General features: G+C 40.8%; 1 protein-coding gene across 1 annotated transcript; it reads right to left on the bottom strand.

The window, feature by feature from the left end:
• hey1 (hes-related family bHLH transcription factor with YRPW motif 1) lies at nucleotides 1–3,345 on the bottom strand. The gene is made up of 5 exons (XM_067425010.1): nucleotides 3,184–3,345; nucleotides 2,836–2,911; nucleotides 2,636–2,719; nucleotides 2,206–2,287; nucleotides 1–1,723 (listed from the first exon to the last, which is right to left on the bottom strand). The coding sequence occupies exons 1-5, from the start codon at nucleotides 3,267–3,269 to the stop codon at nucleotides 1,089–1,091; spliced, it is 963 nt and encodes a 320-aa protein (XP_067281111.1). The 5' UTR covers nucleotides 3,270–3,345; the 3' UTR covers nucleotides 1–1,088.
• Nucleotides 3,346–24,227: the final 20,882 nt, after the last annotated feature.

Genomic DNA, 24,227 nt, shown 5'->3' with positions numbered 1-24,227 from the left:
TTATTAGCTACATGTATAATTTTATTACAGGAAAGTCACACAGGTTAGTGAGGGACAGGCACAGTACCACATCATCTCTTCCAGTACTATCTATTCCCCTAATCTTTTCTGATTTGCCAGTGCAAATTTTTTATTACCATAAAGACAATCTGGTTTTCCAAAGTACAGTTAACTAAAAGAGAGAGAGAGAGAGCGAGAGATGATTCATGGGGCCTGAAGAGTGAACGTGTCCATAAGCGCTCAATTCTGCTATTAACAAACCTAACAGTGCCTTTGCTACAATTAAATTAGTGCAGTTCTGAGAGATTGTCCATTTAGATTGTCTCCGTAAAGGTGTACCAGTGGTCCATCCCTGCATACAACAAACTCATTCATACGTTTTAAACAAATAAACACACATTGCAGGTCACTGACCAAAATGACTTCAAATCTTTATAAAAAATAAAGTATAGTCAGCTGAGGAATACAGGTTCAGTTGCATAGGCTTTGTATATTTGCAGAGGGAAAGTTGGAAAACCTCAACTTCATTGCATAGTATTTTCCAATATCATGGAAATGCTGAACAGTCTCTCTCCCCCCTCCCCCCCACACAAAAAAAAAACAAAACAAAAAAACGAATCCTGCCTTTTATTCAGGAGGAGATGTAAGATGCAAATATATATATCACTTCATCAATTTGTTCCTTTATTATCTTTATGTAATTAAATCTGGTTTGAGTTAAACTCCATTAACAGCCATCTCTCTCTCTGTCTCTCTCTGTCTCTCTCTCTGTCTCTCTCTCTCTCTCTTTCTCTCTCTGTCACTCTCTCTCTAGCATTCCTTTCTCCACTGAGGGACAGAAGAACTAGATTTGTTTAGAATTGATGTGCGAGATCCCGACCATCTCCAGAACTTATTTCTGCTCAACCTGAGACGGGACAATTTCAAAAGACAGGGTCATTCGAATAAGTATAACGGTTCTGTATTCGCTTTTTCCCTTTGTACAGAGAGGAATTCTGCGGTTCTGTCCATCTCTTTGAAATAGTCAGATGTTACAGAGAAAAGTCATTTCTAACTGACTGTCCACAGCGTTCTTGTTTTTGCAGAGTTCAGAAGGCCCCTATTTCCATGCTCCAAGGCCTATAGGGCTTCCCCAGGCTGCTGGAGGGAGTCGCGGGGCCCAGCGAACTGGGGGACAGCAGAGGAAATGCGCTCAGCGGGAAGGGAAACGCTGACAGGCTCGAAAGTGACGTCAGGAGGGGTGGAGAAATCTTGGATGTGGTAGGTGGTGTGAGCCCAGGGGGCAGGGAGGTACTGGGCGGCACCCTCAGCGGTCCTGTCTGCCCTGCCTCGCTAATCACCGTGCCGGTCAGCCTGCTGGGGGCGTGCGGCTCTGTGGAGGAGGCGGACGGAGATGAGGAGGAGGGCGATGAAGAATTCGAGGATGGAGGACTGCTGGTGCTGCGCGGGAGTGGCGCCCCCTGCTGCTGCTGTTGCAGGAGGAGGTGGTGAGCGAGGTGGCCGGGCGGCGTCCCGAATGCAGAGCCCCACGCCAAGTGGCCCAACCCTGAGTGAGCTTCTCTCTGGGAGGCGTAACTGTTCAGGTGTGAAACCAGGCGGATGCGAAGGGGGTCAGTGTTGTCCAGGCCCTCGATGATACTGAGGTAACGCGCCGTCTCTGCCAGACACTCACGAAAACCCAGCCCACGGTAATCCATGGCCAGCGCATGAGCATCAAAGTAACCTGTGAGAGAGAAAGAGCTGGTGAGTGATCTGATCTGATAATGATTACAGCTTATGACAGGAAACACTGTGCAGTTAATAGATCACACTGGGAGGGGCCGAGAGTGAAACCGAAATGACACTAGATAAACAACAGAGATTAAAAGTCACTTTGCACATCTAGTTTGCCGTTTCAGTCATGTATGGGTTCGTAATTATTTTCAGTGTGGGAATTTCCTTGAGCAGATTCCCAAACATTGGATGATCACATAATGAATGACTACGTGCAGCAATAAACCAGCCAAGACTTTTTGGCAAGATAACTTTCATTATTAGTAAATCGTTGTACATTCAATGGTTAGAAATGTGGTCAAACTTTTTGTTAAGCATATGCTTATTATATTTAGTAATATAAATACAAATTCTAATCATCATTATTACAAGTGTTACTAAGTGTACTTTCTTTAAAATAAATGCTATTAAAAAAGAAGGGAAAAAACGTACCTTTTCCTCCAGCTGCATGAAGCATCTTTAAATGATCTACCGTCATCTGCAAAATTTCGGCTTTTTCTAGTTTAGCAGAGCCCTGAGAATAAGAACAAATGTGTTGATGAGTAAAGTGACAATAAATGTATGGCTCAATTACAAATAAGAACGTCTGATAAAGAGGAATTTCTCTCTCTCTTTTTTATATATTGTAATGGTTTTAAAACACACGTACCAAGTTCTTGTCTTGGTTTCATACATTTTGGGACAAAAACTTTAATGACTAAATTTTAATGATGCAGAAATTGCAATACAGGACTAAATCAAACCGCTTATTTCAGGACGTTTCAGGAATCTAATCTCTTAAAGATACTTATATAGGTCTATACAATCAAGTTCCAGCAGACATTTGATAGCAGATGTAAGTCAGGTGCTGACTGACACTCACCTGTTTCTCAAACGCGCTGGGCACCAGCCTTCGGAGCTCAGACAGACTGTTATTTATCCGGTCCCTGCGGCGCTTCTCAATGATCTGGCCAAACAGAAATGATGAAATCATTATTTATAAAGTCATTTAAGGGGATTAAAGTCATTTATTCAGCTTCACATATTCAGTTTTCAGGATTTCTCAAAGAAAAACTCTCTTACCCCTCTGCGACGTTTTCTCGCTTGCACTTGAGAGGTCGTGGATGGAGACATTGATCCGAGTGGAGAATTCACACCGCTTTAAAAACAAAATAAGCATAAGAACATGAACACAATATGTACACAATAAATGTGATACTTGGTCTAAAATATGATTCTGACAAACATCTAAAGGAAACGGTTTTCTAGTTAATATTCCCCATAGGCTAATTTAGTTGACAGACATGATGTCTTAAATCTGTGTGAGATTCAAATTGAACGTGCGCGCATTACATTTTCTCCGTGTCGCAGGTTAAACGTTTCATTACACAAAATAAGCAAAACTACTCCAATAAATGACAGCTAACTTACGCATTTTCGTCCGCGCTCTCCTTCTCCACTTCGATATTCTCATCGAGCTCACTGTCCGAGGAGCTAAAATCGTGATTTCTCTTCATTTTTCGATAATATTACAGAGCGTATCCTCAGCGTGTGTCAGGTGAGACAGAAGTTCATCCGTATGAACCGACAAGCTTTCCCACGGTATCATTTCAACGTCGCAGCTCGCCAAGACAGGCGTGGCTAAGCTCGTGGAGAGCCAATCAACGAACAAGTCTGGGGTTGAGTGGCGTGTCAGTTGTCAACGTCCCAGTTTAGCCCCGCCCCTCTTCTTAAATATGCTTAACAAAAGGCCAATAGGATGTTCGTCCGTGAGAGCGGAGCTCCGCCCCCGGGTTCCGCCGGCGCTTGTGTTGTCTAGCCCAGCTGAAAGGAGTGGCTGGCCGGCTGTCAGCACGCGCAAGCCGTGGGAAAGTTTCTTAGCAGAACGCTGATAACCAATCAGGGGCGACGGCCGTCTCCGGCGCTGGAATGAATGGGGCAATTGGTTGGGGCGACGGGCGGTCTGCGAGTGAGCGTGTGAACCTGTAATCTAATACTAACTCATCCGAAGGAGTGCAGTGTGTACGAGGAAGCTACCAAGTCTAAATGTAGGCTACTCCATGAAGCTAAAACATGTAGGCTACCTTCTTTGACAGCATTCCCAAAGGTGCATTGCAATTTAAAAAGACCATGGACAACAAGTAGCTACTCAGCAATAACCCGAGGCAATAAACTCGTCAAGTAGCCTGCGTATAATATTATTGTAGTATTACTATTTTAATGGAATAATAATGTATAATAATTATTATATAATGTAATGTATAATAATGATGTACTCTCCTATATACTGCATTATGTACTTATTTTTTTTAGCATAAAATACAAAAAAACAATTAAAACAAACAAATTAACAATATAAATAAAAAATAAAAAAACAAGAATATAGCACATATTGTTCAAATTGAAATCATAATGCAAATATGCTATATTTCACAATTTTCATAATTATTGTAGAATTATAATTATACATAGCACATTTATAACCTCATTTTCTAGTTCCATTTATTTTCACCTGAAATATTAATATAGATTAATCACAATTAATCACATCCAAAAAAATAAAAGTTTGTGTTTACAGAATATATGTGTGTAATGTCTACAGTTATTATGGATATATAAATACACACAAATGCATATATTAGATATAGATAAATTCCTAATGGATAAATTACAAATGATAATATATTATACATTTTATATATATAATATTATAATATATATATATATATATATATATATATATATATATATATATATATACATTTTATATATATTTTATATACACACATATATATTTTATATACACATATAATATTATATATATATATATATATATATATATATATATATATATATATATATATATATATATATATATATATATATATACTCACACAATACATAACCACTGAATTTGAATTATATATATCTGGATCTATGTTTAAATTAATTTCAAATTCAATTAAAATCTTTTGTTTTTTTGTTTTTTTTGCAACAAACATCAAATATCTGCAACAATAAAAAGATCATTCTGTCTTTCAATGACTATAGGGATATACACACCTGTGAACTAAATCACAGGTTACTAAATAATGTTTTAAAAAATGTTTGGGTTGTTTCAACCCATGTTTGGGTCAAATATCAATCAACCCCAAACCCACAAACCCAATCATTGGGTTTAAAATGTAATTAAAAAATGTAAACCAACGGTTGGGTTTGTCCATATTTGACCCAAACATGGGTTGAAACAACCCAACATTTTTAGAGTGTAGATTGAAGCAAACATGAAAAGCATCATAATGTTGACCATATTGACTGAGGCTGCCAGAGCATCTGAAGAGCTCCTTATCAATAGAACAGAGCAAGTACGCGTCAATGTGTGCTGCTGGCTGATACGCCACAGCTGGATCCTTATCAGCCCGTGCACATCAGGCTTAATTGTCATCGGTTCTGCATACATGAATGAGAGGAAGCTCTTTGGCTGATTTCATGTTGTTATTGCTACCAGCTTCGGCTCGGCGGCATGGATGAACTTCCTCCGAGGGGGGTGGCAGCGGGGTGGATCACGAGCCGCCGTGTTTGTACGCGAATGTGTGTTTTGCTATGTGCTTGGGGATGGGGGTGGCTCTTTTTGTCGCTGTAACTCAAGTTCACAGAGGTTTCCCACGCTGTTATTTTCTACTGACGTTCGTCTTTGTTCTTGTGTCTCATCACATGTTGTGATTAGTGCTCCCTTTTGAAGGTGTGGGCCCACAACACAACAGTATTTCCCCCCACAAAGCATGCCAGAGCCTCTTCTCATTCCAAGCTTGAGGTTTTTGCTCCTCCGAGTGGGTCTCCATGTCGCCATGTTTTCATTTCAAACTCTTTATGTCCATGCCAAGAAGCCTAGTCTACCCACAAGGAGGGCAGGCGATGGTTTAAAATGGACACGCTGCTTTTTAGGAGTTATGTCTCAGCCTATTTGGAGGATCACAGCTCATTTATCAGCATCAGTGTTTCTATTGCGGCACAAAGCGGCTTGTATTCCTGTATGTTCTACAGTCGTTTGAGAAAAGAGGGCGACGGGTCTCTGATCGCATCGCTGCAGACTGTCTGGCCACCGCTACCTCACGCTGTGCCGTGGCGTCATGCGTTTTGCGCAGACAGATGTTCAGGTCCCTGAAACAATGTGTTAAACAATCCTGTCCTCCTCAGGAGGAGCAGCAGGGGGACATGTTATTGTTTATAAATAGCCGTGCATTCAGTCCGCACAGAAGAGGAAGAGCGGCTTTGTTTCTCTCACTGAGAGAGGAAGTGGGGCTTTATTCTCTGAGATACATGTGACACCTTGCATTGTGCCATTTGTGCATGTTTGTGGGAGTGTGCCTGCGCATATGTACACACATAAAGACGGATTACACTCTCATCCGAGTGGCAAAGATGCTTTTGAAGTCATCCAACTTCGACCCCCTGAGTACTGCAAGATCTTTCCTCTTCCATGAAATGACGCATCTGTGCTGCAGGAAGTGTTGTAATGATGATCTGTCAGATGTCACCTCCTCCATATTTGTGTCTTTTCTCCAATAGCCTTGCATTATCCCAACTACACCCCGCGACAGCTGACATAGTCAAACGTAGTATACAGCATTAATCGGTTTCACCCTTATTGTCTTCCCTAAAAATTGGAACAAGGCTGCTTTGAGGGCTTAGCTATTTTGTTAGGCTGAGATTTAGAGTTTTTAATGGCTGCTTTTATTAAAAGTCATTTTTAGGTGAGTGATGAATGATTTTTGATGGATTCTTTGGTCATTGAAACGAGGTTGATATTGGCTTGAGATGTGATCACGTATGTAAGACACAGTTGCTTGTAATTAGGTGTTTAAAGTCGTGGAGTGACTCGAGGTGGGTGGTCATCCACATGAACACATCAGCCACGGGACTGTGGTCAGGGTGGAAAAGGGCCTCTGAACTTTAATGCTTTCATCTCCATATTTAGTAGTGTGTGTGTGTGTGTGTGTACTTGTTTATATTACATTGTGGGGACCAAATATCCCCACAATGATATCACATTCACCAGCCAGTGGTCCCCACAATGTAAATAAACATACTAAGTGATGTTTTTTTTGTGAAAATTTAAAAATGTTTCCTGGGATGGTGTGTAGGTTTAGGGGCAGGGGCAGTGTAGGGGGAATATATGTACAGTTTGTACAGTCTAAAATACATTACGCCTATGGAATGTCCCCGTAATTCACAAAAACACAACGTGTGTGTGTGTTTAGCACTCAAAGTGCTACAAAGCATCTAGTGGTAGTAAAATACCACTTTTTTAATAGTAAAACATATATAATAGTAAAACCAATAAAACACATTAATTTGAAAGCGTGTTTAAAAATATATGTTTTAAGGTTTCGTTTAAAAACATCAGTAGTCTGTGGGGCCCTCAGGTAGTGAATATATCAGAACACAAATATAAAATATCAGAACACAAATGTGTATAATGGGTATGACATAGGTATTACAAGGAGAGGGTGAAATATGAGGACATTCCCCATGTCCCCACTTTTCAAAAGTATTATAAACCATATAGAATTCGTTTTTTTTTTTTTTGTTGAGAAAGTAAAAATGCTGAATGTTTCCTGTGATGGGTATAGGTTTAGGGGCAGGGGCAGGGGCAGTGTACCGGGATAGAAAATACGGTTTGTACAATATATAAACAATTATGCCTATGGAAAGTCCCCGTGTGTGTGTGTGTGTGTGTGTGTGTGTGTGTGTGTGTGTGTGTGTGTGTGTGTGTGTGTGTTTGTGTGTGTGTGTGTGTGAGCCTGTTTATGTGGTTTATGCGGACACAAGTTTGTATAACTACATGGGTATTACACTGGTATTACACTATAAATGTGGTTTATGAGGACATATCAAATGTCCTCATAATTCAAATGGCCTTAAAAACATATTAAATGATGTTTTTTTGAGAAAGTAAAAATGCAGAATGTTTCCTGTGATGGGTAGGTTTAGGGCAGGGGGATAGAAAATACGGTTTGTACAGTATAGAAACCATTACGCCTATGGAGAGTCCCTGTAAACCACATAGACCAACATGTGTGTGTGTGTGTGTGTGTGTGTGTGTGTGTGTGTGTGTGTGTGTGTGTGTGTGTGTGTGTGTGTGTGTGTGTGTGTGTGTGTGTGTGTGTGTGTGTGTGTGTAAGTAAGTAAGTAAGTAAGTAAATATGTAAGTACCGTAAGTAAGTTAGAAATAGCAAAGCTTTGACAGACAGATTGTAAAATGCACCAAAGAAAAACATAAAAAAAAATTGGGTAAGTAATCACATTTTTAATACCTTTACTTAAAAAAACAAAAAAACTTTATTTAGCATGGATGCATTCAATTGTTCAAAAGTGACAGTTAAGACATTTATAATGGTACAAAAGATTTCTATTTCAAATAAATGCTGCTCTTTTGACCTTTTGATTTATCAAAGAATCCTGAAAAAAGTATCACGGTTTCCACAAAAATATTAAACAGCATAACTGTTTTTAACACAATAAGAAATGTTTCTCATTAGCATATTAGAATGATTGGACCAACTTTATGTTAGGTGGCCTTAACTACTATGTACTAACATTGTAATTAATCATTTGATACAATGCACTTATTGTGTACATAGATGTTTTTACATTACTGTACTTACATTTTTAAATGTACCTGCATGTAAATACATCTGTAATTAATTTTTGTAGTTACATTTATAATTACACAGTTGACACTTCCCTTACACCTAATCCCCTTAAACTGACCCTTACACCACACCTGTCCCTAACTCTATCCGTATCCCCACTCAGTATCAAAAAAAGTGTTTTGCAATACAATATGAACACAATAAGTACATAGTACTTATGTTTTGATGTAAGTACATAGCCGTTAAGGTCATTTAATATAAAGTGGCGGCGAATGATTTCTGAAGGATCATGTGACACTGAAGACTAGAGTAATGTCTAATAAAAATTCATGTTTGTTATCACATGAATAAATGCTGATTTTTATAATATTAAAATAGAACGTAATAATATTTGAATAAACTATTAGAAAACAACTGTAATAATATTTCACATTATTCATATTTTTACTTTATTTTCGATTAAATAAATGCAGCCTCTGTGAGCATAAGATACTCTACAATTCTGAATGGTAATGTGTATATTATGTGGCCAAAGAAATAAAAATGTAACAACAAAAAGTCATTTTATTTCTTTCAATTAATACAAATATTATACATGATATTAAATCAAAAGCAAATAAAGGCTTTTGGAGTCTTCTGCGTCAGTAATGGGTCTTCAGATGTCAGGGCTGAACAGACATATTCAGACACATGTATCCGTGCCGGCAGACACACACAAACACCCCCCCCACACACACAGCCTTGAAAGTACTTCTCACTTCTGTAGTTTCTAATTTGATAAAGTTACCAGTGATCAAAACATGCGAGTAGTTGACCTCTGACCTGACAAAATAGCAGCATATTTGCCTTTGTGCGGGCAGCCTGGGAGAGCGCCGCCCCGTGACCTGCGTAATGCAGGGGGTCAGAGGGCAGGCTGTTTGACAGCAGTGTGAGTTGGGATCTCCAGGGCCTGCCTGAGCCGTGAAATCAATCTCTCAGGGCCAGCAGCAGGGCAGCAGACGCAACCGGAAAAAGCCCCACGCAGCGGGTCGGCCCGCCACCCGCCTCTGTCTGTCTGGAACTACAGAGGGAGTGAAACCTGACAGGGGAAAGTATGACGGGGAGGTGTAAACGCACACAGGACAGACACAAGTGAAGCTAAGAGAAGAATTCTTGTTTAAAGAAGCCTAAGACTATTCAAATGTTTGTATTATTTCCAATTGAATACATTCCTATTAACCACATTCCTATCAACCACATTTTAAAGGGTTAGTTCACCCAAAAATGAAATTTATGTCATTAATGACTCACCCTAATGTCTTTCAACACCCGTAAGACCTCCGTTCATCTTCTGAACACAGTTTAAGATATTTTAGATTTAGTCCGAGAGCGTATGGAAGTCTATGCACACTTTACTGTCCATGTCCAGAAAGTGAATAAAAAAATCATCAAAGTAGTCCATATGTGACATCAGTTAGTTAACTAGAATCTCTTGAAGCATCGAAAATACATTTTGGTCCAAAAATAACAAAAACTACGACTTTATTCTGCATTGTCTTCTCTTCCGCGTTTGTGTTCAAACCTCAAAGATTAAAACGGTTATGAATCAATGATTCAGATCGCATGCCAAACTGCTGAAATCACGTGACACTGGCGATCCGAATCATTCATGGATTCACTGATTCACAACCGTTTGAATCTTTATTTGAGGTTGAACACAAACGCGGAAGAGAAGACAATGCTGAATAGTCGTAGTTTTTGTTATTTTTGGACCAAAATGTATTTTCGATGCTTCAAGAGATTCTAATTAACCAACTGATGTCACATATGGACTACTCTGATGATGTTTTAATTATCTTTTTGGACATGGACAGGATAGTGTGCATACACTTGGATACGCTCTTGGACTAAATCTTACGGGTGTGGAACGACATTAGGGTGAGTCATTAATGACATCAATTTCATTTTTGGGTGAACTAACCCTTTAATAACCGTAATACAAAATAAATAACCTCATTTCCAATACTGTGAAATGTAAAATAAAAAATAAAAAAAATAAAAAAAATTGCAAATAATGAATGAAATCGTTTCATAACAATGAAGCCTAGGATTAGGTAAGTAAGAAAAGGTATTTATTATTCGGCTTTCTGGAATACTGATTGGCCGATTCTGCGATTACGTATTTTTTGTGTAATACCCACTGAGCTGTATATTTGAGCACTGTCTCTGGCAACCGATCTTTCTTGAGAAAAAGTAGATGAAGCATAGTGTGAAATATGACCTGGACTTTTTGCTGAGATTCACCCATGCATTCGCCCTTTTCCGGCTCTCACCTGTCAATACAGTCTATGCTTTCTCCAGATTCCTTCAACACACACAACTCTGCTTATTTAACAGCGCAAGTGTTTGACCTGATGTGTTTCAGTCCTGCAGAGCTGCGAGTTTGATCACTGACAGCAGCTGCGGGGTCACACTTGCCTCATAAACATCACGGGACTGTCAGTGGTCACAGACTAAGTGCTTGACATCTTAAAGCTCTGAGATTTAGCCAAAATACTTCAGTTTCCGTGCAGAGATGATCACAAGTAATGCGATCTCACTCCGCTGATCGTGGTTTTATTGCATTTGACAGGTATAGACAGATTTAAGGGCTCAGTTTGCAATACAATAATACACTTCACTTGGTCATTGGAAATAGCGCAAACCAGGAAACTTACTCAACTAACACTTTAGAGTGTTGTTACAGGATAAGATTCAGTTTGTGAAAGTGAGAAACCTTGGCTTAAGTTTACCTTTCACTAAAACTCACACTCTTTGTTAGGCTAAACGGTTGTGTGTGAGGAGTTTTGAGTGACGTGTGAGCCTATAGAGGTCGTGAAGGTAAGATTTAGATAGTCTGATTAGTGTTTATGCAGTCATTAACGTGACAGGCTGCTCCACTGCCACCGCTCAGCTCTGACAGTCTGTTTTCTAAAGGTCCCAGTGCTTCAGTAACACAAACACTGGGGTTTCACTCTCACCGCTCCCACTAGCCTCCGAAACCTCGGCTCAGAAGTTCCTGTACTGAGCATGCAAGATGAAACATTGGCCACTCTCTGCCCTTGTTATGACTGATATTAGAGTTGTGGGAACTCTGGAAATGTGCTATTTTTACATCACGTTGAATTTTCACATGACTCCGGGTTACAGATATAAGTCATGGGCTGAAATGTTGGGGTTTAAATGGTTTGTTCCTCCAAAAATGAAAATTCTGTCATTGTGTACGCATCCTCATGGCATTCCAAACTTGTTTGACTTTATTAGGAGAAGTTTAGGAGAATGTTCATGTAGTGCCCCATATGGGCGATGAATGTCAAGCCTCGAATCATAAAACAAGTATCATAAAAGAAATCCTTAAGACTTTTTATAATGTTGATAAATAAAAACAACGAGCTGATGCTGCGTTCACTCCATAACTGAGTATAAAAAATATTGTTGGTTTAACTTAAAAAAGTAGGTAACCTTGTTGCCTTACAATTTTGAGTTTGTTGAAATAAAAAAAAAGAGTTAATACAATCAAGGGGATTGGTTTACTCAACAGAAAATAGAAAAAAATATATCTGAACCACATAAATAAAATATTGTGATAAATAATGAAAAAAGCACAAATTTGGTTTCACTGTGTTATCACAAATACAACACACACAATTATGCAATATGCTTAAAAAATCTTGTAATAACATTTGAATAAAGGGTGATGTCGTCAATTCTCAAAAAAGGACATGATTTTTGGCGACTATCTGAATTACCACACTGTAAAAAAAAATATTTTCATGATTTGTTTTTACCAACTTTTTATCTTTGTCAGTTCAGCTTAGACAATTAATGTGGTTCAGGTAACATAATATCTTGAGTTTTTATTTATTAAACCAATTTTCTTCATTGTATTAATTCAATTTTGTAATTATTTCAATAAACTAAAATTAAGGCAACCAGGTAACTTACTTTTTATTTTTATTTTATTTTACAGTGTACTGTAAATTTGGAAGAGATAGAAAGATGTGACGTTATAGGAGCGGTTCATGACACAAATTTATGCGTTTTTAAGTCAACGCTATCAACGCCAAAATGAATATGCAGCAGTCAGGAGGTACAAGTCAGTGCTCTTTAACACTGTTAAAGACCGTTAGAGTGTAACACCATCTTTCGTGATGCTTTGTAAACTCTGCTATGTGTTTTCATGTATTTTTAAGGAGGCGTGGCTTTGTAGATGCTGTGAAGGGAGGGTGGGATCTCATGCTTTCAAAACTAGCTAGCTATTGCAAGCTTCTCCGAAAAGTGCCTACTAATACTCTAATGAATGGTGGTTGATATGCATATGCAAAGTTATGTATAGTTCTCTCAAAGTTATGAACATACTTTATTACAGGGTACATAACACCCTGCCAATCTCATGTTAATCTTGAGTACCTATAGAGTAGCATTGCATCCTTGATATCTCTGAAGAAACTTTAGTTTCTTTAGTGACATTGTTGATTAAACAAAATGACAGACGGCTTCCTGACAGCTGACGGCTTCCTGCTGACGGCTTCCGTAACCCGAGCGAAACTCGTTGATGGGTGTGCTCTTGTGCTCGCTCTGGTTGATGTGCACACACGCTCATTCGGGAGAAGTGCCCATATAAGGAATTCTGCCCTTTATGACATCATACAGGGCCATACTAAAAAAAACGTTCCGAAACACATGCGTATCCTGAAAGAGTGTATTTGGCACAGATATAATCGGTCCAACTCGTTTTTTGAAATTAATTTTGGCCATGATAATCCAACTCTTTAACAGTGTAAATAAGTCAGAATGCATGAAATAGCATTAGACCCCTCCGAATCCCCTAATGCTCTCAAAACATTAGTACAAAAGCATAATTTATACATTGTTCATGGAACTTTTTTTCCTGAAACATTTTAGTTGCGTTACATTTTTAAATGTTACTTCTAGTTTTAGAATGTTTAGCAAACATTGAAAAGTTACATTTTCATAATGTTAATGTGGAATAAAACCAAGAATATATATATATATATTATAGAACTGGATGGATGGGTGGATGTAAATGCACACAAACACATGCAGTGATGTCTGCAGTGAGTCTGGGCTCTTCCTCCCCCCGTGACCCCCCTCTAGCCTGGTATCTGTTAGACAGCTTGTGTTGCTCAGGCTGAGATTGACCGTAGACAGGGCTGTAGTAACGGCTGCTTACCGCCAGCCCCACAGCTGTCTCTGCACGATGACCCTGTGTGTGAGACCCCCCCTCTGCTGCTTCCCAGGCCAGGAGAGGGACAGCGGGAGGGGGTCATGGATTACAACCAAGGATGCGTAGCCACCACACTCCCAATCCTGTACTTACAAAACACATACACACGGCCCAACCCCTGCCCTGGGGAAGCTCTGATCAGAGGAGGCTGGTATGGTGCCTGTATTTCATGAGTGCAAGTTAGTGTGTGTCTGTGCAACTGTGCATGCATATGCATACCAAGCTGTGTGATATATCATGCAAAAGTGCTCTCGCTCTAAAAACTATTTACTAAGGCTGTATCATTAATATCGCTTTTTGACACATAACTTTTGCACTGTTTGACTACAGACATATAACAATTCAAATCAAGCATCTTGTTGAGGACAAATGTGCTTTCCAAATAGCTGATTATAAAATAGTAGAAAAAATACCGTAAACGCCCTAGCAATATATTACATTAGCAAACACCCAGAACACCTTTGCCACTTCTACAGTATGTGATAAAACACTAGCAACCACATAACAATACCATATAATTTCCTTGATTTAAAAAGACGCATACATTAAATTAAATATTACATAAATAATATATTTTAAAATATATTCTTAACTGTGAAGTGAATATAGTGTTTTTGGACACTTAATGCCTGCTATCTGAATTTAGCTGAATTTGGCGATCATTTAAGAAAAAATACAATATACTGTAATGTAATTTATGTTGAAACTTGTATAACATGTTTAAAATATTTTTGTAATTAGATATTTGTATGATGAAACTGCAATAAAATATATTAACTTTAAATGTTATATCGATGATAATCAATTTTGGACCCACTTTGTATTAGGTGGCCTTAACTTCTATGTACTAACATTTTAATGAATCATTTGATACAATGCACTTATTGTGTACATACATGTTTTTACATTGTACTTAAATTTTAATGTAATTAATATCTGCAATTACATTTGTAATTACACAGTTGGCACTTCCCTTACACCTAATCCCCTTAAACTGACCCATATCACCACTCCTGTCCCTAACTCTACCCTTAAACTGACACACACCACCACACCTGTCCCTAACTCTACCCTTAAACTGACACACACCACCACACCTGTCCCTAACTCTACCCTTAAACTGACCCACACCACCACACCTGTCCCTAACTCTACCCTTAAACTGACACACACCACCACACCTGTCCCTAACCCTACCCTTAAACTGACCCACACCACCACACCTGTCCCTAGCTCTACCCTTAAACTGACCCACACCACCACACCTGTCCCTAACTCTACCCTTAAACTGACCCACACCACCACACCTGTCCCTAACTCTACCCTTAAACTGACCCACACCACCACACCTGTCCCTAACTCTAACCTTAAACTGACCCACACCACCACACCTGTCCCTAACCCTACCCTTAAACTGACCCACACCACCACACCTGTCCCTAACTCTACCCTTAAACTGACCCACACCACCACACCTGTCCCTAACTCTAACCTTAAACTGACCCACACCACCACACCTGTCTCTAACTCTACCCTTAAACTGACCCACACCACCACACTTGTCCCTAACTCTACCCTTAAACTTACCCACACCACCACACCTGCCCCTAACTCGACCCTTAAACTGACCCACACCACCACACCTTTCCCTAACTCTACCCTTAAACTTACCCACACCACCACACCTGCCCCTAACTCTACCCTTAAACTTACCCACACCACCACACCTGTCCCTAACTCTACCCTTAAACTTACCCACACCACCACACCTGTCCCCAACTCTACCTTTAAACTTACCCACACCACCACACCTGCCCCTAACTCTACCCTTAAACTTACCCACACCATCACACCTGCCCCTAACTCTACCTTTAAACTTACCCACACCACCACACCTGCCCCTAACTCTACCCTTAAACTTACCCACACCACCACACCTGCCCCTAACTCTACCCTTAAACTTACCCACACCACCACACCTGCCCCTAACTCTACCCTTAAACTTACCCACACCACCACACCTGTCCCTAACTCTACCCTTAAACTTACCCACACCACCACTCCTGTCCCTAACTCTACCCTTAAACTTACCCACACCACCACTCCTGTCCCTAACTCTACCCTTAAACTTACCCACACCACCACTCCTGTCCCTAACTCTACCCTTAAACTGACCCACACCACCACTCCTGTCCCTAACTCTACCCTTAAACTTACCCACACCACCACACCTTTCCCTAACTCTAACCTTAAACTGACCCACACCACCACACCTGTCCCTAACCCTACCCTTAAACTTACCCACACCACCACACCTGTCCCTAGCTCTACCCTTAAACTGACCCACACCACCACTCCTGTCTTAACTCTACCCTTAAACTGACCCACACCACCACTCCTGTCCCTAACTCTACCCTTAAACTTACCCACACCACCACACCTGTCCCTAACTCTAACCTTAAACTTACCCACACCACCACACCTGTCCATAACTCTACCCTTAAACTGACCCACACCACCACACCTGTCCCTAACTCTACCCTTAAACTGACCCACACCACCACACCTGTCCCTAACTCTACCCTTAAACTGACCCACACCACCACACCTGTCCCTAACTCTACCCTTAAACTGACCCACACCACCACACCTGCCCCTAACTCTACCCTTAAACTGACCCACACCACCACACCTGTCTCTAACCCTACCCTTAAACTGACCCACACCACCACACCTGTCCCTAACTCTACCCTTAAACTGACCCACACCACCACACCTGTCCCTAACTCTAACCTTAAACTGACCCACACCACCACACCTGTCCCTAACTCTAACCTTAAACTGACCCACACCACCACACCTGTCCCTAACTGTACCCTTAAACTCACACACACCACCACACCTGTCCCTAACCCTACCCTTAAACTGACCCACACCACCGCACCTGTCCCTAACTCTACCCTTAAACGGACCCACACCACCACACCTGTCCCTAACCCTACCCTTAAACTGACCCACACCACCACACCTGTCCCTAACTCTACCCTTAAACTTACCCATACACCACACCTGCCCCTAACTCTACCCTTAAACTGACCCACACCACCACACCTGTCTCTAACTCTACCCTTAAACTGACCCACACCACCACACCTGTCCTTAACTCTACCCTTAAACTGACCCACACCACCACACCTGTCCCTAACTCTACCCTTAATCTGACCCACACCACCACACCTGTCCCTAACTCTACCCTTAAACTGACCCACACCACCACACCTGTCCCTAACTCTACCCTTAAACTTACCCACACCACCACACCTGCCCCTAACTCTACTCTTAAACTGACCCACACCACCACACCTTTCCCTAACTCTACCCTTAAACTTACCCACACCACCACACCTGCCCCTAACTCTACCCTTAAACTTACCCACACCATCACACCTGCCCCTAACTCTACCCTTAAACTTACCCACACCACCACACCTGCCCCTAACTCTACCCTTAAACTTACCCACACCACCACACTTGTCCCTAACTCTACCCTTAAACTTACCCACACCACCACACCTGTCCCTAACTCTACCTTTAAACTTACCCACACCACCACACCTGCCCCTAACTCTACCCTTAAACTTACCCACACCACCACACCTGTCCCTAACTCTACCCTTAAACTTACCCACACCACCACTCCTGTCCCTAACTCTACCCTTAAACTTACCCACACCACCACACCTGTCCCTAACTCTACCCTTAAACTGACCCACACCACCACACCTGTCCCCAACTCTACCCTTAAACTTACCCACACCACCACACTTGTCCCTAACTCTACCCTTAAACTTACCCACACCACCACACCTGTCCCTAACTCTACCCTTAAACTGACCCACACCACCACACCTGTCCCTAACTCTACCCTTAAACTGACCCACACCACCACACCTTTTCCTAACTCTACCCTTAAACTTACCCACACCACCACACCTGTCCCTAACTCTACCCTTAAACTGACCCACACCACCACACCTGTCCCTAACTCTACCCTTAAACTGACCCACACCACCACACCTGTCTTTAACTCTATCCTTAAACTGACCCACACCACCACTCCTGTCCCTAACTCTACCCTTAAACTGACCCACACCACCACACCTGTCTTTAACTCTACCCTTAAACTGACCCACACCACCACTCCTGTCCCTAACTCTACCCTTAAGCTTACCCACACCACTACACCTGTCCCTAACTCTACCCTTAAACTGACCCACACCACCACACCTGTCCCTAACTCTACCCTTAAACTTACCCACACCACCACACCTGTCCCTAACTCTACCCTTAAACTTACCCACACCACCACACCTGCCCCTAACTCTACCCTTAAACTGACCCACACCACCACACCTGTCTCTAACCCTACCCTTAAACTGACCCACACCACCACACCTGCCCCTAACTCTACCCTTAAACTGACCCACACCACCACACCTGTCTCTAACCCTACCCTTAAACTGACCCACACCACCACACCTGTCCCTAACTCTACCCGTATCTCACCTCAATATCAGCAAAGGTGTTTTGCAATACAACTTGAACACAGTAAGTACATTGTACTTATTTTTTGATGTAAGTACATAGTACTTAAGACCACCTAATATAAAGTGGGGCCTCAAGTCCTTTACATGTGCTTATGTAGTCAATATATAAAAATAAGTGTGCTTCTTTAAAAAACAGAATGTAATTTCTTAGTACACAACAAATATTTTAATAACGTGTAGAAGAAAAAAAAATACACAACTTGTAGGCTGCTAGCATCTACTAAGGTTTTAGACGTGTGCTAGAAACCACTCAGAACATGATAGTTACTGCATAGCAATATTGCATTGTGATATTTGTCACAGGTAGGCATTTCAAAAAAAAATAATATTCAAGCTAAAACTTTCTGAGCACACAACTGAAGTTAGCACATATACTAAGGACCTCTTTTGAATCTGTCAGCCGTGGTTTGTTGCTTCAAGCAGAAGTGCTATGCTGCCCTATAACAGGAAGTGGGCAGCTGCCTCTGTGGTGACCCTTCAACAAGCCTGAGAAAAAGAACCAAGCATAAGCTGACTGGGCTTAAGTAATTATACTTCACTTTTTTCTCTCCAAGAAATGTAAGCGCAAGTTAAAAAAAAGTAAAAAAAAAAATTTGAAAGCAAACATTTTTTCTTTCAGAGACGTTATATTCATGCCATTGTGTTGCTTATTTATGGAACTTATTATATCGGGCTGCTCCGTAATGCCATGTGAAAACAGCTTACACAGTTCTTGCACATTCCCTAACTTTGTTTAACCTGCACAGTATGCCGTTTGTTTTCTTGAACTGAGGAAAGGACAAGGAAGCACAGTTTCCCTGGCAGAAAGAAACCTGTCGACACTGGAGTAAAGCTGGGTGTTATCATCTGCACGACTATACCAACAAACTGGGGTGGGAGGATGGAGCTCTCTCACTCTGTCAAACATTAAAACGTACTAAGTACAGTATACAAGTGATGATATCTGGTGATATAGACTACCATGGTTCTAAATAACATACCATGGTATTTACATAATACTCCAATGTGCTTTAAAGTAAACTAGTAAAAGGTTAAGGTCAGTAAAATTAATTCTATACTAAGAAAAATATTTGTAATAAGTGACAGTAAAGACTTGTACATTGTTAACAAAAGATTTCTATTTCAAATTAACTATTCTTTTGACCTATCTTTTGAGCTGGTATAATATTATTAGGGTAGACTATTATTATGTAATGGCTGAAATTTCTCTTTGCCATCACAGGAATACATTTTAAAATATAAGCAGTTATTACCGCATAGGCTATATGTTAATATTTAGTGATATATTTCAGAATATTACTGTTTTTTTAGTCAAATGTAGCCTTTGTGAGACCTCTTTCAAAACATTAAAAAATCTTACTGACCCCAAGCTTCTGAAAGGTGTACAAAACGTATTAAAAAGCCGTTCTGTAAAAATGAAAGTTTCAGTTTCAGTTGTTCTAGTTTTAGCAAACACCTCTACTTAATACTTAATATGTGAAGAAAAGTGCAGAATGCTAGCCTAGAAATCTAGACGCACCCTAGCGGCAGCAAATTTAATCTGCCCGCGAGTGTCGTCTAGGAACTCTCAATACCCTTCTGAGCTGTGTTCCCCTCACTCTTGCCGGGCCAATCACATCATGTATAGAGTCAGTGGGCGGGGCCATAATGACGACGGCCGAGTTGCGTTTGCGTGCTTCTAGCAAACACAGAAACTGGCGAACGGCGGTCTTTCGAATCAGCTTTGACCGCGACTCTGGAAGACTTGGAGTTAAGCTTTTCTCTGAGAAAAGAACAAAGAACGGCACTGAAGTCATTCCTAAAAAGGGAAGATGTGTTCTAAGTTTTGCTGACCGGATACGGCGAATGTTTAATCTATCAACAAGCTCTGTTTCACCTTCGTTGCTCTGGTTGGTGGTTAGCGCTATCCTATCGCGTGCAGAGGGAGTTTGAAAGACAACCGTTTATCCCGCCCCTCGGATTGAGCCCTGTCAATGGTGAGTTTCCAGACCAAACATCTTGATGTGGGTCTGGTTTGTCAGGCCAGCAGAATGCCACTCCAAATGCAAATTATTGTACGGTACAGGTCAGTTTATTCTTCCATAATTTTATGACTTCTATGGAAATTTCCACTGTTCGCTCCTTACTGCCATTTTCTTCTAATGAAGATTCTTCTAAAGGCACACTTCCTATTCTTCTATGTGATTGCTAAAATCTCACTAGTTTATTGGTCCAGATAGCCTTGTTCTTCTATAAGGTAGTATCACTTATCCTGTTCAACATTATACACCGATCAGGCATAAAATTATGACCACCTAATATTGTGATGATCCCCCTTTTGCTAGACCTCTGAAGGTGTGCTGTGGTATCCAGCACCAAGATGTTAGCAGCAGATCTTTAAAGTACTATAAGTTACAAGGTAGGGGCTTCATGGATCAGACTTGTTTGTTCAGCACATCCCACAGAAGATCGATTGGAATGGGAATTGTAAGGCCAAGTCAACACATTAAACATTTTGTTGTGCTCCTCAAACCATTCCTGAACCATTTTAACTTTGCAGGATACATTATCCTGCTGAAAGAGGCCACAGCCACCAGGAAATACCGTTTCCATGAAAGAGTGTACATAGTTTGCAACAATGCTTAGGTAGGTGGTACATGTCAAAGTAACATCCACATGGATGGCAGGACCCAGGTTTTCCCAGCAGAACATTGTCCAAAGCATCACACTGCCTCCACTGGCTTGCCTTCTTCCCATAGTGCATCCTGGTGCCATGCGTTCCCCAGGTAAGTGAAGCACACACACCTGGCCATCCACATGATGTAAAAGAAAACGTGATTCATCAGACCAGGCCTCCTTCTTTTATTGCTCCGTGGTCCAGTTTTGATGCTTACTGTTTGTGCTTTCGGCAGTGGACAGGGGTCAGCATGGGCCCCCTGACTGGTCTGCCGCTATTCATCCCCATACGCAACAAACTGCAAAGCACTGTGTATTCACCTTTCTATCATAACCAGCATTAACTTCTTGAGTAATTTGAGCTACAGTAGCTCATCTGTTTGATCAGACCACACGGGCCAGCTTTCACTTCTTGTGCATCAGTGAGCCTTGGTCGCCCATGACCCTGTCACCGGTTCACCACTGTTCCTTCCTTTGACCACTTTTGAAAGATACTGACCACTGCAGACCGGAAACAGCTGCAGTTTTGTAGATGCTCTTTACAGTTGTCTAGCCATCACAATTTGGCCCTTTTCAAACATGCTCGAATTATTACGCTTGCCCATTTTTCCTGCTTCTAACACATCAACTTTGAGTACAAAATGGTCACTTGCTGCCCTAATATATCTCACCCACTGTGAGCCGTGATGAAAAGATGAGTGTTATTCAATCAGTGTTATTCACTTCACATAATGTTATGCTTGATCGATGTATATTGCTACTTAAAAAATATCAAAAAGTATTGAGTTGAGTTGTTTGCTCATTAAGCTTCTCTCTCTCTCTCTCTCTCTCTCTCTCTCTCTCTCTCTCTCTCTCTCTCTCTCTCTCTCTCTCTCTCTCTTTATGTGTACTATGATTTGGATTGTTTTAGAAAATTCCAGAATGTTCTCAACAGTCCTAGTTTTAGGAAGTGCTATTTACTTATAAGCAGCAACATTTGTTATTTGCAGTTGTTTTTATTTTATTTTTTTATAAAATGACTGGAATGATATTTTTTAAACAGTGGAATTAGAGTCTTTTCCATTGATTTTAAGCAAAAGTTCATTGATTTATGATAGGAAATCTTTCATTTGAAAAATCTAAAAGTTATAACCCTACTTTACAAATACACACAAACACTTTCAATACAAACTCAATCTCCTGCTCCCTCTCTCGCACACACAAACACATGGAGACACACACGCTTCCTTTGTCCCATGAGGAGCCAATTCCCAGGCAGTTTTGGGGCGGATTGGTTTCTGTCTCACCCAGCCACACTGCACTGTAGGTAACGACACATTGTTCTCCAGCTGGGTCCCGACTGGGGAAGGGTTACAGGAAAGAGGGTGGTGAGAGAGGGAGAAGCTGGCCTGGTAAGGACCTGAATGGAGTTTTGTCTAGGCTGTGCGCTGCAGCAATCCGATCTGGTGGGAAACCTTTGAGACGGCCACAGAGTCACAAATAGAACAACAGGAACTAGAGGCAATCACAGACTGCCCCATAAAAGAGGCACTATCCCCGAGTAAGATAGTCAGCCAGGTCTTGCCTTCCTCTCACACATGTGCTCAGTCTCATACAAGTCTGCTACAATATTATATCTGATATAATGTTATATACAGAGGTCCTAAAAGTATACTGGACAATTAAACAACCAATAAAAATGCGTGGATGTAATTTCATTAGTATCATCAAAATGGCTTGCACCAAGAAAGATGTACGTTTTCAGCTGTCTTTATGCTTAGTCAGAATCAACAAACATGACATCATGACTTTTCGTAAACATACACGGCACTTTCTAAAGCCAAGTGGTGTGTTATCTGTATGCATTTTGAGCTATCCGGGTGCATGTCTATGCTATGTGATTCCCCGTGAATGTCTACGCCGAAACGAACCATCATCTCAGCGTGTATATCTACACCGTGTGATTCCGCAGAATGTTTACGCTGAAATGAACCATTATGTGTGTGTGTGTCCACAATGTAAATGGATTTATTAACATACTAAATTATATTTTTTTGAAAATGTACAAATGCAGAATGTTTCTTGTGATGGGTACGTTTAGGGGTAGGAGCAGTGTGTGTGTGTGTGTGTGTGTGTGTGTGTGTGTGTGTGTGTGTGTGTGTGTGTGTGTGTGTGTGACCTGGTAATCCCTACGTTATGGGGACAAAATGTCCCCACAAAGATGGCAATATCCGAAATCCTTGTCCTTGTGGGGACATTTTTAGGTCCCCATGAGGAAAACATCCTATAAATCGCACAGAAGGAGTTTTTTGAGAAAGTAAAAATGCAGAATGTTTCCTGTGATGGGTAGGTTTAGGGGCAGGGGCATTGTAAGGGGATAGGATGTACAGTTTGTACAGTATGAAATCCATTACGCCTATGGAAAGTCCCCATAAAACATGGAAACACGACGTGTGTGTGTGTGTGTGTGATCGGTAGGATTAGGGGTAGGGGCAGTGTAGGGGGATAGAATGAAATGGCGTTGATAAACACGCTATAAAGCAATTATGTATCTTGATAGCATGCCAAAATGGCATATGAATTGGCATTTCATATATACGCCATTTCATGAGATCAGTCTGGAATCAAGCGGTTTTAAATGAATGACCAAACAAAGCGTGAGAGTATCAAACTTAAACAGCTCAATTTATAAATCACCCTAATTTAAATAAATGCGGCAAAAGCCTCCCTAGCAAAACTCAAATTGTTTAATCATCTTTAGGAGAGTTGATTCACTAGTATAATTGGATGTTCGTACGTGGGATGAAACAGTTGACTAAAATGAACTGGGCTGCATTTATCAAAAGCATCGTAATGCTAAATAGATCATAGAACCATTGGCACCAGTGGTCTCTACAATCAATTTAGCTCACAATGCTTGAGAGAGAGAGTACCGTTTGGGATGAATCGATTCACTAGAGTGATTTAGACTTTCCAACGCTACATATGAGAGAGTACCGTTTGGGATGAATCGATTCACTAGAGTGATTTAGACTTTCCAACACTACATATGAGAGAGTACCGTTTGGGATGAATCGATTCACTAGAGTGATTTAGACTTTCCAACGCTACATATGAGAGAGTACCGTTTGGGATGAATCGATTCACTAGAGTGATTTAGACTTTCCAACGCTGATATGAGAGAGTACCGTTTGGGATGAATCGATTCACTAGAGTGATTTAGACTTTCCAACGCTACATATGAGAGAGTACCGTTTGGGATGAATCGATTCACTAGAGTGATTTAGACTTTCCAACGCTGATATGAGAGAG

The sequence above is a fragment of the Pseudorasbora parva genome, chromosome 19 (assembly GCF_024679245.1).
Source record: "Pseudorasbora parva isolate DD20220531a chromosome 19, ASM2467924v1, whole genome shotgun sequence".
In the NCBI taxonomy this organism is placed as follows: domain Eukaryota; kingdom Metazoa; phylum Chordata; class Actinopteri; order Cypriniformes; family Gobionidae; genus Pseudorasbora; species Pseudorasbora parva.
The sequence above is the reverse complement of the archived record's forward strand: the minus strand, read 5'-3'. Positions and strand labels throughout refer to the sequence as shown.